At 33.3% G+C, this 15894-nt stretch overlaps 4 protein-coding genes across 8 annotated transcripts in view; 3 read left to right on the plus strand and 1 right to left on the minus strand.

Annotated features, from left to right (window-relative positions):
• Positions 1-43: 43 nt before the first annotated feature.
• Positions 44-1909, plus strand: LOC115245454 (tRNA-specific adenosine deaminase 1). Of its 4 annotated transcripts, none has more exons than XM_029823770.1 (4): positions 44-252; positions 562-1126; positions 1200-1451; positions 1539-1909. In XM_029823770.1, exons 1-4 carry the CDS (start codon positions 147-149, stop codon positions 1816-1818), a joined length of 1203 nt encoding a protein of 400 aa, XP_029679630.1. In that variant the 5' UTR covers positions 44-146; the 3' UTR covers positions 1819-1909. The 4 variants fall into 4 exon arrangements, with proteins under 4 accessions (XP_029679630.1, XP_029679632.1, XP_029679629.1 ...); XM_029823772.1 differs by lacking the exon at positions 44-252 and having other exon boundaries at positions 318-754; positions 842-1126; XM_029823769.1 differs by lacking the exon at positions 44-252 and having other exon boundaries at positions 318-1126.
• On the minus strand, positions 1899-3785 carry LOC115245455 (RNA 3'-terminal phosphate cyclase-like protein; the record flags this gene model as incomplete). The annotated part of the gene is given in 6 exon segments (XM_029823773.1): positions 1899-2010; positions 2092-2242; positions 2328-2502; positions 2593-2759; positions 2842-3081; positions 3499-3785. Coding segments are annotated over 6 exon segments (987 nt in total), but the record flags the coding sequence as incomplete, so codon positions are not given.
• Positions 3786-3824: 39 nt separating this feature from the next.
• LOC115245453 (ATP-dependent DNA/RNA helicase DHX36-like) lies at positions 3825-10347 on the plus strand. Of its 2 annotated transcripts, none has more exons than XM_029823768.1 (14): positions 3825-4111; positions 4991-5530; positions 5742-5931; positions 6042-6216; positions 6545-6693; positions 6849-6978; positions 7144-7339; positions 7699-7963; positions 8070-8376; positions 8567-8985; positions 9160-9368; positions 9446-9531; positions 9592-9683; positions 9767-10347. In XM_029823768.1, the coding sequence occupies exons 1-14, from the start codon at positions 4051-4053 to the stop codon at positions 9837-9839; spliced, it is 2892 nt and encodes a 963-aa protein (XP_029679628.1). In that variant the 5' UTR covers positions 3825-4050; the 3' UTR covers positions 9840-10347. The 2 variants fall into 2 exon arrangements, with proteins under 2 accessions (XP_029679628.1, XP_029679627.1); XM_029823767.1 differs by having other exon boundaries at positions 8070-8362; positions 8733-8985.
• A 1868-nt stretch (positions 10348-12215) lies between these two features.
• LOC115245504 (ABC transporter G family member 22) overlaps positions 12216-15894 on the plus strand; it is a 194570-nt gene continuing 190891 nt past the window's right edge. The window contains exon 1 of the mRNA XM_029823866.1: positions 12216-14422. The gene's annotated coding sequence lies outside the window, so the exon portion shown is untranslated. The remainder of the gene's footprint in view (positions 14423-15894) is intronic.

A 15894-nucleotide genomic window follows, 5' to 3' on the forward strand; every position in this document is an offset into this window, starting at 1 on the left:
GGTCAAATTTCAATCTTCAATACGTAGTCTGATACGGGCTTTATTGATAGTCATGAAAATATTTTCATGGAATACATGGAACACATGGTATTGTGAGAATATATGAAAATATGAATGAAAACTCAGTAAAATTACACACACACTAAATGATGGAAAATTTAGCGGACAATGTAGCTAAACTTTGTATAGAAAAGTATAATTTTTTAAAGAAAACGGGTAAACCCAGCGCTCATGAATGGACTGTATTATCTGGTATAATTTTAGCTTACGCATGCGCGAGATTTGTCCCCCCCCCCCCATCACCAATTCGCAATTTATTTGAGGTATATTGAAGCGTAGGCTTGAGGTCTTATTGATAGTCATGAAAATATTTTCATGGAATACATGGAACACATGGTATTGTGAGAATATATGAAAATATGAATGAAAACTCAGTAAAATTACACACACACTAAATGATGGAAAATTTAGCGGACAATGTAGCTAAACTTTGTATAGAAAAGTATAATTTTTTAAAGAAAACGGGTAAACCCAGCGCTCATGAATGGACTGTATTATCTGGTATAATTTTAGAAAACTCTGCCGGATCATTATCTCTAGTAGCACTTGCCACTGGGACAAAGTGCTTAGGAGAATCAGAATTAATTAATAATACTCAAGAAAATAGAGGTTCTCGATTAAGCGACTCTCATGCAGAAGTTCTAGCCAGGCGTGCATTTATACGTTACTTGTATGACCAGATCGATTTGACTTTGTATGATTCTGAGAGTGCAGTTTTCTCACGGAATGACAAAAATAGAATTGAATTAAAAAGTAATATAACTTTTCACTTTTTTTCAAGTCAAACGCCTTGCGGAGATTGCTCTATATTTCCCAAACAGGAAACTTATGATAATGGTGTGCATATGCATAAGATCAGACGTATCGATGAGGATACTTATGGACATATAATCGAAGAATCATATTATAAAGATATATACAGAACAGGTGCAAAATGTGTGAAAGGAGAGGAGACACAGGATTCTCGTTTGCCTGGTATAAATTATCATACCGTAGGTCCATTGCGTATTAAACCAGGTAGAGGAAATCCCACAAGCAGTTTGTCTTGTTCTGATAAAATGGCAAAGTAAGTTCAATATGTAAACAATGTTTATAAATATGTGCATTATATCTATAAACTGAAAATATATGTCTTCTAGGTGGCTCATTCTTGGTTTGCAAGGATCACTTCTATCATTGTTGATACCACCAATAAAGTTGAAGAGTATCACGATTGGAGGTTCTTGTCCTTTTTCTTTGGATGCCATGGAACGTGGGTTGTACAAAAGGTTTAATAATGAAATGGATAAACCCAAGATTTTTCAAGCAAAAATTGCTTTTACGCATACAAAAGGACAACAAAGATTACATCCCTGTCCAACAAGCATTATATGGTGTGCTGTGAGAAACAAGTCAGAAATATTCGTAATATATATAGTATATATATATATTATTTATTTTTATATAATTTAAAAAAACCGAGATTTTTTTATGTATAGTGCATTAGAAGTAGCAGCTGCAGGCAGAAAACACGGAGTAACAAAAAAAAGAAAAGGCAGTAATTTATTTATAAGTAGACGAATGCTTTTGCAAACTTTTTTGCAAATTTTTGATAAGTATCAGGATAACTATAATGAAATAAGACACCCCAAAAAAATTACATATTATGATTGGAAACAATGGTCACTAATTTATCAAAACAAATGGAAACAATTGAAACTTGAATCATTCCATAAATGGCCATGTAAATCGGTGCATCTGCGAAATTTTGTATTATGAAATTATTAAAAATGCGACATTTTTAAATCTCACATATATTTTGTATCGAAAATATATAAATCCATTATTATATTTATATATTAAATATATACTGGAGTTAATGGTCCCATTATAACTTTACAAACATCCTTTTTACCAAGAGCCATAAATGCAGCAGTCATGCTTTGAAAAGGAGAATCTACACATCCATTCCTACACAATTATAAAATAATTTAAATAAAGAATATAAATTAAACGAAAAATAATTTAAATAAACTATACAATTTTTTTTACCTATAAATTTCATCTAAAAGTTTCATTGCAGCTTCTTTGCCGAGATCTTCAGGTACACATGGCAATGAACCTGTTGTCATTAATGGAGAAAATGCTTGTCCACTAAAAAATACTTCTTTAGTAGTATCTGCTGTCAATGTCACTCCAAAACCTAATGTACATAACAGATTACAAATGACAAATCTATAGTAAAATAAAATAAGTTATAATAATATAAATACATATTATCTCTATACCTGGGGACTTTCCACTAGTTGATCCTCTACAATGATCTATATAAATATATACATCTGGTAGAAACTTGAGGAGAACACTTTTCGCCGATTCAACAATACGATTAGCAATTGCTGGAGAAACTCTTATGCTACATGCAGTACCCCTAACACGTTTCACCATTCCACTGTCTTCCATCTATATATATAATACAAGTGTAAAAAAAAAAAAGGAAGCACAGTGTAATATTATTGCAAAACTATACAATGCACAAAGATAAAAGAGTACCTGAATTGTTTTAAGATTACGACTAATGGGGCATTTAAAGTGTATTTCTCCACCTCCTAAAGGTGCTACTCCTCTCTTACGAATGGTTAATACAACTTCATTATCCCCTGCTAGAAATTTTTTCAGTATTGGTATACCAGCGGTCTGTATTCTGTCTACTGATGGATCTTGTAGTAATAAAAATCATATTAATTACTTTCTTTGTTTTAATAATACAAGTGTAAACTCATAATATATATTTTATAATACCTATAGTGTTATCAGTCACTCCTCTCAGCTTTAAATTAATACAATTTTTACAAAATGGAGCAAGTATTATAATTCCTTCCAAGTAATATCCAATACCTCTTTGTAAGCTACAGTCATGCTCCAATTCACCACCATTTAATAAACCAGGACTGTAATATATATCGGTACCAGTTTCATTTACTTCAATTTTTGTACCATTAGTAATCTTGTCCAACAGACGAATAAAACTAATTTCATATTCTGTCATAAACAAGTAGCATAATTATTTAACAAGTATATATATATATAATTAACATAAACAGTAAATATCAATAAAAACAATATTAAAATTCTATATATAAATTTATCAGTTAATAAAACAAAATTCGTGCTGTACAATAAAATATCGTTATTTAATAAAATTTGTTATAAGCAAATATTATTGTTTAAATTTTATTATATTTTTGTGATATTTTCTCATTCAAGTTTTCAGAGTTAGAAAAAAAAGATTAATTATATATTACACTACACAAATAATTGTACAGAATAATTAACACAATGTTAGAATATAATTTTTATATTTCAGTTATTTACTTACAATTTTAATTATATAAAAATATAATCAATAAAAGATAGAAAGAGAGACTATTAATTTTTATACATTTGATAATTACTAACCTTTAAGACCAGGATCAACATCTTTCGTTCTAATATTTGTAATTCTTACTGGTTTCCCAGATAATGTGGATAGAAGTAAACGATATCTGAGGTAATTGCTACCTTCATATGTAAGTACTCTGTTTTTTATTTTGGCCGGCATTTTTTTTTCAAACTTTGATGTATAACAGAACTAACCACGTGTATTATCTTTCATCACACAAGTATATATCATATCATTGAGCTCTATATAGTACGAACTTGAATCAAATGATGACTTTACCGATATAATACCAGCGGTTGAAAAGTGAATTGGCTATGTGTGTTTTCAATTCCTAAAAATGGATGTAATGGCGCTGCTGCACGGTGTATAGAAAAAAAGCCGGCATGGCCGCTCTCAGGCTTCTCGCTGGTATTATATCGTGTGTTATCTATAACCAATAGCATTGAATTATCCAGAATTATTATTATCATCATAGAACAAATGTGAACAAATGTGAATCGATAATACGTGAAAAAAATATATAATTAATCAGATATATCATAATCGACCAGATTTTTATACTCGCAAAAATGTCGCGCCGATACGGTTCCAGAGGAATGTCAAATTCCTTTGCACGACGCAATAGAGAAGGTATAAAATTGCTATCTTAATGAATATCATTTTTGTAAGTTTTGTTTATTTTTGTTTACATGAATGTGCTTTAGATATATTTCTTTTTTAATTTTTAATATACATGGATACATGTTTTTGAAGAAATAATATGTATGGAATAAAACAGCGCGAAATATCAGTTTTTATGGATATATATATACAGGGTGATTCAGAAATACACCGACAAACTTGGGTGATGAGTTCTTCACATAAAAACAAGAAAAAAATGTCATATGAACATATGTCCGGGAATGCCTGGTTTATGAGTTATAATCGAAAGATTATATTCAACATTTAAATTTCAAGATACAATCTAACAACTTGTCGATTCACTTGTTGACAACTCTATCTGTCGATGTAAATACATTAAAGATCATAACGAAGAAATTTGTTTATATTCGTAGTTAGTTTGCTTTGTACATTCGACTTGTACAATTCTATTACATGTGAGTGCTTAACAATGGCAAGATATTTATTCACTCCCGGACATATGTTCATATGACATTTTTTTCTTTTTTTTATGTGAAGAACTCATCACCCAAGTTTGTCGGTGTATTTCTGAATCACCCTGTATATAAATATAAATGACTCGAATGATCTGAGTCATTTTTATATAAATGATTTTAATTGAATCTTTATCAAATAGCTTATTAGATTACGTATATGCCGTTAATAAATATCTTATTTCTCAAAGAGAACTATTTATTTTTGTGAAATTAAATAATGTCTTGATATTGTAAAAGATATTTTCCTGATAGCAACTATAACTTTGATTGATATTCTTCATCTGATTATTATGTTAGTTAACAAAGTACCTATTCTTCTTATTTCTGAAACGTAGTTTATAAATTTTTTTAGAACAACAAATGCAGTCATCTGCATCTGGACATGGAGGATCTTACTCACAATCACGAAGACCTCCTCCTGGACTTAAAGGAAAGGAAATAGGACTATTTTATAGAAACTTAAACAGAGAGAAAAAAAAGAAGAAGTCTCCAGTTTTCAGATTATTACCTCATGTAGAAGAAAGAATTAAAACTATTTTAAATAATTCTAAGAGCTTTCGCAGTTTAATTTTTGACGAAAGGTCTAACTCTGAATATGATGACGATGACAAGTATCATCATATTCATGATTCCCAATTTAAAAGAAAGTTTTTAGAAATTATAAATGGTGATATAGAACACAATCTTGCCAAGGCTATTAGTATGGAATCAAAATTGCAGAGAAATAGTGATGTGGACAGAATATTACTAAATGAATATAAAGATAAACAAATTCAAAATGATTACCAGAATATGTTAAAATTTCGATTAAAGTTACCAGCGTATCGTAAGAAATCAGAAATATTACAATTGATTAAAGATAATCAAGTTGTTGTCATTAGTGGAGAAACTGGTAAGTTACAAAAGTTATTTGCTAATGTAAAATAAAATATTTTTGTGAATTTTTATCTGCATTTGAATGAGTGCAGTGTGGAACTAAAAATAAAAGAACTTTTGATTTTCAAACATTATACATTTGCTAGTAAACTTTCACTTGCTTAAATTTTCTATTCTGATTAATAATTAAATTATCAATAATGGTTGTTCTTTGAACAAAATTTTAGGATGTGGCAAAACCACACAGGTAGCGCAATTTATATTGGATGATCAATTAGAAGCTGGAAACGGTAGTATTACTCGAATAGTTTGCACGCAGCCTAGGAGGATTTCAGCTATTTCCATTGCTGAACGTGTAGCTGCGGAAAGAGCGGAAAGGCTTGGGAAATCCGTGGGCTATCAGATACGACTCGAAAAGTATATTTATTTGAGACACAAAAGTGTATACTATATGTTATATTTATATTAAAAGAAGAAATATAAGCTTCCTTTCTAAGTCATATATATTGACTTTTTTTTATCTATAGAATTCCAACGCGGGAGCAAGGAAGTATATTGTTTTGCACAACTGGTATATTACTACAGATTATGAAGACTGATCCAGCATTAAAAGACTTTTCTCACGTGATATTAGATGAAATTCATGAACGTACCACGGAAAGTGATTTCATTATTACATTATTAAAAAAAATTATTCCAAAAGTAAGTTTGAGTATCTTTATATCGCTATTACATAATGTTAATGTGGACTTATACTTGGATTGCATTTTATTGTGTCCTACATTGTAGTTATTTTATTCAAAAATTTTAGATATACAATTCTTGTAACTTTTCTAAAATTATTTAATATTATATAATTTGTGAAGAAGATAATATCTTATTTTATTCTATATAAATTCATTCAAATATTATCGAACTATGAAAAGATTCTCCACATATAAGCACAAATGTAGCATGAATTGCGTGAATACTACTATATACAAATATTAGAAATATTTAATAAAAATTAAGAAAAATGTATTTCTTTCAGAGAACAGATTTAAAAATTCTCTTGATGAGTGCAACATTAAATTCTGAACGTTTTTCGAAATATTATAATGAATGTCCAATGATACATATACCAGGATTCACTTATCCAGTTCAAGAATTTTATCTGGAGGATGTTTTGTCACTTACGCAGTAGGTATTATTGATGTAACATTATCTAACATGTTTGTAATAAAGATTTTTGCGATAATAGTCTATTAAATTTTTAATTATATAATTTTTGGAAACATATATATTAGAGAATTTTTAAAAATGTACATAATATGAAATATTTCTTCAATTTGTAGATTTAAATTTCCCGAAGCATTAGAACCTACAGATTACAGAAGATATCTTAAAAGATATAAAGAGCAACAACATAAGAAAGACGAATTTTTAGATATAATACAACCTTACATTAGACAACTTAGAACTGAGGTAAATATATGAATAATATTTTGTTCTACTTTTGTGTGTGTGTGTGTGTGTGTGTGTGTTTAAAACAGAATATATATTTTGAATATATAGATATCAGAAATGATTCAAAACTGTGATAATAATTAAAATTATTTATATGTTAATGTGTGGTTTATATGTAATTAGATGAAATATGGAGAACATGTTTTTAAACAATTACGGAATCCAAATAGTGAAAATCTTTCATTGGAACTTATAGAAAAGTTAGTTAGGTATATCTGTAATACAAAAGGTCCTGGAGCTATTCTTATTTTTCTACCTGGCATGATGGATATATCACAATTAAATAGAATGATGTTAGATTCTGGATGTTATCCACCCAGTAAGTATTTATATTATGTAATCTAACACTAAATACATTTAGCATCTGTTTTACATATATATTATGATGTATATTGAATTCTCGGATTAAGCTGCTTTGATTTAATACTTAATCGATCAAATTATAGATTTAACTGATTTTTGAAATTGAATTAGATTTTTCTACTTTAATAATTAATTATGTCACTATCCGATTTTTAGCTATGTACACACAGTTTGATACTATCTAATATACATTTTAAACAGTGCAATAATCAAATGTAATATTTTAATTGAAGATTACAGTATATACAATATGAAAGTAATGCATATATACTTTGTATGTATGTATATAATGTAAGAATTTTCCTTTCCTTATAGACAAATACATTATCTATCCTCTTCATTCACGCATGCCGACGATTGATCAGAAACTTATATTCAAAGAACCGCCTGATGATATTCGTAAAATAATCATTGCAACTTCCATCGCTGAGACATCAATAACTATAGAAGATGTAGTGTACGTAATAGATTGTGGGAAAACAAAGCTTGGAAGATTCGATGTAAAAAATAACATTCAGACTTTAGAGCCTGAATGGGTATCTTTAGCTAATGCCAAACAAAGACGCGGTAGGGCCGGCAGGTACGATATTTTATTTTTTTATCTTTAGTTTTAAGTTCGAACAAAAATTATATGTATTTTATCAAATTTCCTTATTTGTAAAACTAAACATATGTGCTCTTCATAGGGTTAAAAGTGGGGAATGTTATCACTTGTATTGCAAAGTTCGAGAAATGACATTTGATCAATATCCATTGCCAGAGATGTTGAGAACACGCTTAGAAGAGGTGATTTTGCAAATAAAAATCCTGCAATTAGGAAAAGCCAAAGAGTTCCTAGCTAGCGTCATGGATCCGCCAGATTTAAAAGCCATTGATTTGTCTCTGAATTTACTTAGAACACTTAATGCTCTAGACAAAGAAGAGCATTTGACTCCTTTGGGTTATCATTTGGCACACCTGCCGCTTGATCCTAGAACAGGTAATTTTATTTTTGTTTTTATTTTTGTTACAAAAACTACTCTTGTTATATACAGGGTGGTCTTCGTAACGGTCGCCACGATTTTTAAGGCACTTACAATAATCTGACATAAAAAAGTTATAAACAGAATTTTATCAGTTTCTAACTCTGGCAACAAATTGCAATAATAAAAATTGACCAAACATTTTTTTTTCCATAAAAAAGCAAGATCACCTGGCACTGTTCTCTTGCGTCGAACCAATATTTGCTATTGCTGCTAGTCTCACCTTTAAAGATGCTTTCTATTGTCCATTGGGGAAAGAGGAAGAAGCTAATAAAAAAAAGTTAGAACTCAGTATGGGAGAATACAGTGATCATATTGCTCTTGCAGAAGCTCTAAGAAGATTCGAAGTTGCGCGCCGAAGAGGAAATGCTGGACAATTCTGCCGAGAATACTTTCTCTCTTTCAACACATTGAAACTTCTCTCCGAAATGAAAACTCAATTTGCACAGTATTTATATGAGATGAAATTTTTGGATAACGATAATCCGGGCGATAGAAACGCTAATAGAAATTCAAATAACATAGCATTGATAAAAGCTATTGTTTGTGCGGGATTATATCCTAACATTGCTGTTATAAGGTACAGAGTTGTTTCAACTCTTGATCCGTTTAAAACAATCTGATAATTTGCATTACTATGTATGATTCTAATTACAACCACTCATTTTATTGAAGTTATATACAACAAAATATTAACTTATTAAGCTCTTAATGTAGATACGTTTCTATAAAGGAATTGTATTTGTATTTTTAGGAAAATTACTAAAAATGGAATAGTTGGCTGGACACCAGAAGATGGAAGTGTACGTACGCATCCGTCGAGCGTAAATTGCAAAGCTTCCAACTTTTCTAGTCCATATTTGACATATTTTACAAAGAAACGTTCTACTGCTATATATTTACATGATACTACTTGTATAAGTGTTCCAATTTTATTATTTACTGGACCAAATATGTTGATAAGTATGCTCATCTTTATTTGGATATTAATCATTAATATATTAATCATGCATATTTGATAGTAACCACCTATATTTCAGGACGAGAAAAGGGAAAATGCGTAATTAGTAATTTTAATTTTTCTGAAAATATTATTTGTGAACCACAAACTGTGGAAATGATACAGGTATGTAGATATACATTTTTTTAGAAAAAGAAAATTTTAATATAATTCATAATTTCTCAGGAACTTCAACGCGCCCTGAATTCTTTATTTGAATATAAGATTACGCATCCAGCAACAGTACTTTGGTCAACATGTGAAGGACAAATATTAAAGTAAATCTGCATATTTACTTTATTTCGTGCAAATAAGCATTAACAATTATCATTTAAATTTATGTGTATTTATTATGTTATAGTGCGATCATTGAATTAATATCTCAAAAGGATCAAGAAGGTGACGAAGATTTTACTTATTGTAGTTCCGATTGATATTTATATTGTATACATTAATTTATTTAACTATCAATATGTGTTATGTATAGTTATTTCCATATATATTGTCCAGAAATATAAAAAAGATAAATTATTAAAAATTTTACATTATTTTAAAACAGTTTTTTTTTTCATTGGTTTTGCGGAATATTTTTTATTGTTATCGTACACAAATATAATATGTATTATACTAGAAAAGATAAATATAAATACTAAACATGTAATGTTATATTTGATGATATACAATAATTAGATATTATTAAAAAGTTATCTAATAACTAAATGAAGAAATTCTGTTAAATCTTATATTAAATATGATATTCAATCTGTTTAATATTTATAAAAATTGAAGAATGTTTGTAATTAATATATTTGATCAATATTCTTTTTTTTTTTTTGATATTTCCTGTTCATACAATCGAAATAATCTTTTGGATGCAGAAGTCGGAAAAATTTTTGTTTTATAAGATATTGTAACAATAAAAACTATTTCTACCACTCGGAAGTATTCGAGGTTTAAGCAATATTAATAATAATGTGTTTAAGAATAGGCACATAAGATTGATCAGTCATTAGAGCGTTAATATTTGAATGTCTTTAAAAATTAAAACTTTTGTTATATATATATTAAATCAGAAGTATATACTCTCCAAGTGTATATATATAATTTTTTGTAGATTTTAAAATTTATATATATCATATGTTAAATAGTTAAATTATAATTATATAGATAATTATAAAAATCAAAAGAGATTTCAAGTAGAATGCGCGCAGTGTTTATTTTTCTTTTGATGCATAGATATTAAAATATTTGATGCTCGAGAAATACTAACTCGAAAATACAGATTTCAAGAAAAATATAAACGTCGATTAGATATTGATTTTGTACTCATAAATAACATAGATAAATAACAGTTACTACTCTTTTTCTCTTGGATATATAAAGTGACGATTTAGATTAAATCAACGAAGATCGTTTAGAAGAGAAGCTGACAACAATGTAACACAACACGTACACGATTCTTAGCGCAACCATAGTGCAACAGGACGCGAACTTTTGACCCGTTCATGCTTCACGCGGTCGTCAATAAAATACTATATCTAGTCTCTGCTTTGTACCGCTTTGTCATTCATGAATGTAAAACGTACTGTCACAACTCGATTGCATCTAGGGGAGATGGAAATGAGCGTAAAAAGATACATTTCGATCATACGATATTCTGTATTGTGCAATTAAAATATATAATATATTGTATGTAATAATATATTGCAAGAAATATTTAACGCGTCACAATTCTAAAGTTATTTTATGATACTACAAAATTCGTATATTAGTGCTATAAACTTTATATACGCCGCTTTTTTCTTTATTTAATCCACCGCTGCAATAATAATATCGCAGAATAATCTCGTACAACTCCAGTAAATTATTATCTTTTCTCTTTAACGAAAAAGAATTCTTTGTTAGCATTCTCTCTAAGAGAGCTTTCGTCAATATTTTTAAAAAGCAAACTCTAAAAATATTGAATGTATTTAATTTAACAAAAGCTGCATTAAATGTAGATTTGAAATAAAAATTAATTAATGGTTAAAACAATAATATGTAGCACAGTAAGAGATTAATATTTATATGATTTTTATTTGTATTTCACTGTAATAAGACTGTATTCTGCTCTTTTTTATCTGCCTAGAAACAGACAAAGATATGTGTGTCTTTGTTATTATATTAGCATTTTTTTGGTTTCTGTTTCTATTTAAAAGATCTGGATTTATTATTTTAAATGAGTTTGTGTATATAATTACATGAATAATATTAAATATACAATTTTTATTGCAAAATTTGCTCGCGTTTCGGATTTTATTTTCGTATTGCAGAGATGCATGCTATTATTAAAGATCATTTTAAGTTATATTTACAAATACAAAACGTCCTCTCCAAGGAAAATTTTATTCGATGGCCGTTCCGAAATTTTTTTGAGCGTTTCGAACTGATTCCAAGCCGGCCATTGGGTAAAATTTGCCTAGGAGAAGAAATTTTACATCGTTTTGGAACTTAAAATCTTAGAGACTTTACATCTAACGATAAATTTAGTGCATCGACTACGTGTAATATTGAATTTCGAAATCATTTCTCGCTCGATATGCGTTTCTCTGATTTTTCTGTAAATTTCTAGCGAGATTACGCGCTTTGTAAAAATGCGCCTTTGGAGGATTTGAAGTTTGGCACGAGCTGATAACCGCGACGCGAGAGAGTGGCAAAAGGAGCGAGAGAAAGAGCGGCAGCACGTGTGGTGGTAGGGGAGTGGGGGAAAGCGGCGTGGGAGAAGGGAGGGGATACGTACGGGCTGATAGCTGATACATGAGAGTATGGAGTACGGCGCACTGTCTGACTTCAGTCTACGTCCGACTGTCGCGCGCGTTGCGTTGCGAGATCGGAATCTTGCCGCGGGATATCGAAACGAGAACGTAAGAGACGATCGGGAACGACGGCGATATATATGTACGTGACACAACCGGCCGACGCGAATCGCGGTCTTATCTTTATCAAACGGACATCTTGCAAGAATGTGAGAAATTAGATTAGATTAAGGCAAGAATTGGCGTTTCTCCTCGTCGGATTTAAGAGGGTACGGGATCGATGCGAAGGCCGTCTAGCATGAAAATCGAAAGCGAACATAGAGAATAATCTCGAGGAGCAGGCGCGATCGATGAAAATTCATATCACAAAAAAACAACGCGAAGTGATCGACGAGAAAGCGATATATCGAAAATAAAAATAATTAAAGAGAGTATACGAATAAACGGATAGCGAAGAATACACGCGAGGCGCGAATATAGGCGCGAGTTGACAACGTCGAGATAAAAGCTTCGTGTCCCGATTTGTTCAACAGTCCTGCTAAAGGAGTCCGATGACAAGCGGCACACAATTCTGCCCGAGAGGCTAATATGCAATTAATTAGCCGGCGGAGCACGGGGATGTTTATGAAAGAGCGGGAGAAGGAACATAGAGTGCAAGAAACTAGTAGTAGACTGGCCAACTTGCAGCGGCAACTTCACGCTCTTGCGACAGGTGCGAGTTATTACGGCGCGGCCGCCTCTTCTACCTCGCGCGGTGATAATAACGTGCACGATTGTCATTATCCCGACCAAGTGCGCGCCCGACGTGTCGTCGTCTAACGTAAAAGACATTTACCTGCGTACTAATCCAAGTATACTGTTCGCGAACTCACGAACTCCGAGGCCTGAAAATAGAAAGAAGAAAGACCGAGGTGAAGTACACGCTTTTCTTTTCTCAATCGACACCCGAACTGTTATCTCTCTCGTCGTCGTTTATTATTTCGTTTCCTGTGCATCGAAGACTCACGAAGCAAACGACGAGAGGCATCTCAAAAGTTATACGAACAGCGCGACAAGAGAGTCTGCTCTTGTTTCCCCCGACGGGAAAGATTGTATCGGAAAATCGAATCGGCGCGCGTGCGCGCGCGCGGTGTTTGTGTGTGTGCATGGGTGGTGCGTGCGCTCGCGTGCGAGAGAGCTTGTGTCGGTGAGAGCGGGTCAGTGAACGATTGCGCGCCGCCGCCGTCGCGGGAGCAACGAGAGAAGGAAGGGTATCTCTCTTTCTTTCTCCCTTTTCCTCTCTCGGCTCCGACGCACGTATATGCACGTGCGAAAGCGAGGAGAAACGCGCGCGTGCGCCCCGTCCCGTGTGTACTCGGCGCCCTAACGCGCGCGCACATACACACACACGCACGTGTGTACACACCCATACGCCGGACGTCGCGTATGCGCGCTCGCGCGCAATATATAGAACCTTACAGGTGCGCGAGTATGCGCGGACACGCGCGCGCGCGATAGAGACGACAGCGCGTAGCCGAAGAGGAGCAGCAGCGGCATAAGAAGGAGGAGGAGGAGGAGTTGGAGAAAAGGAGGAGTAGGAGGTGAAGGCAGAGGTGGAGGTAGAGGAAAAAGAAGAGAAGAAGCCAGTGACACCGGGAGGGTCGGTTGTTCCTGGTGTGTAAAGCGGCCACACCGGGGGATACACCTATATATCTGTGTGTACGTGCGCGCGCGAGGAACCGCGTGTGTCGAGGAGATCCGCGGATATAAGCGAAGACGGTGCGCGCGCGAGGTTCTCCCTCCCTCTCGCTCTCTCTCTGTCTCTCTGTCTCTCTTTTGCGAACAGGGGAAAGAAAAAAAAAAAGGGAAAACAAAAGTTCGGGCGAAAAGAAATGCGGGTTCGTTGACTGCGCGCCGCCGTCGCGCGATGGCCGCATGCTCGTGCCCGGTGCTGCTGGTGTATAGTGTGCGCGTGACAGGAGCGACGACGACGACGACGACGATAAGGGCGCGACCGGCGGTGTTCGTGACGACGACGACGACGACGACGACGACCTCGACGACAGAGAAGATGCCGGCTGCTGCGCGCTGGTCGCACGACGATAGTCAAGTCGAGAAGAAGTGAATCTCTATCTCTCAGCCTTCACTCGGGGTATTCAAAGGCTCGCATCACCACCGGCATCGGCGACTGGCAACTGAGGGGAGCAACGGCCGCCGGTAAATCCGTCGACGAGATTTACGAGGTACGTCTCTCTAAATTTCGTAATTAATATCGTTGGATATATCCCGGGTGTCAAGCTGGCAAGAACGACGAAAAAAAAAAAAAGAGAAAATGGGTCAGTCGTTTTTTCTCCGCGGAACGAACGGCTATCGGACGACTAACAATATCGGGCCGGCCAGGTCGACTGGCCGGTGACGGCCGGCCAAATAATTCTTTGAAGAGACGATCGTTTTCAGGGAAATAAAATTTATATAAAAAAGAATAGCTAAGTATATACACAAAAAATATATTGTAAGAGAAGTAATTAAAAATTAGATTCATATTTCTTCCGTATCTGCAGACACAGATATTTATTGCAAATAAAAACTATAAAGGAATACCAGTTCGATATATTCGTTGTCGAGAAATTCGCGATACTTTATGTTAAATATTCGTGCATTTTTTACGATTAGCTAAATATAATATTCATGAGGAATAGATTAGGAATAATTTCATCTATTAGCCAACCAATCACGTAAGGTTTTTCTCTCTTTTTTCTCTCTCTACCTCTTCTTCTTCTGTCCCCTTTTGCTCTTCCTCTCCTTCTCTCTCTCTCTCTCTCTCTCTTCCGCTTTCCAAAAATAAAGATATTTAAAATCTATTATTCTAATGAATATTTTATAATATGCTCACGCGATTACTACATTATGTGTAGTATCTTTTTATTCTCTCTCTCTCTCTCTCTCTCTCTCTCTGTCTCTCTCTCTTTTTCATTGTTTCAAAAAATTTATTAAATTATCAAAATTACATTTTACTGAGTACTTCTGCTAACAAAATACACGTGTCTATTAGAAATGTCACATATGAGTGTTTTAATATATATTATTTAATATATATTATATATATCATTAACATAAAGCATGAAAGTATCAGTAAAGAAAGATCATACTTATAATGAATATTTAATATTTCCTGAAATTCTAAACTCTTCTTGCAATATTTTCATCACGCTGACTGCTCAAAAGAGCTTCTTGTAACAAAAATTTATTGCCTATGTCTGTGACAAACGAATTGCAACTTGGAGAAATAAATGTCCTCGCTTGCCTATGTCAAGCGAGTTAACTTATACCAGTGCTGCAGCTCTTGCATCTCTCTCTCGTACCGTTAATATCTCTAGGATTATCATTTCCTTGCGGTGCAATGTAAAATCTATTACGCGACATTCAACGAGGCGGTCAAGGCTACGTTCGCTATTTCCATAGTACACCGACCTTCGTCGTCATCACGAAAACATTAGAATTAAATCATCGTGATAATAAGTCGAAGAACGATTAATGTAAATCGCGCGCTTACGTAATACTTTTTTTTTTCTCGCGTCGAAGAGGATCGTCCTGAATTCTTAACTTTGAATTTGCACTGGCATCACTTACGACGGTCAATTCACTTCACGAATATCACGAGTAACGTATCGTGACCTTTTGCCATTCAGTCCTCCCCCCCCCCCCCCCCCCCCCC

This window comes from Formica exsecta, unplaced genomic scaffold (genome assembly GCF_003651465.1).
Source record: "Formica exsecta isolate Colony F162 unplaced genomic scaffold, ASM365146v1 scaffold98, whole genome shotgun sequence".
In the NCBI taxonomy this organism is placed as follows: domain Eukaryota; kingdom Metazoa; phylum Arthropoda; class Insecta; order Hymenoptera; family Formicidae; genus Formica; species Formica exsecta.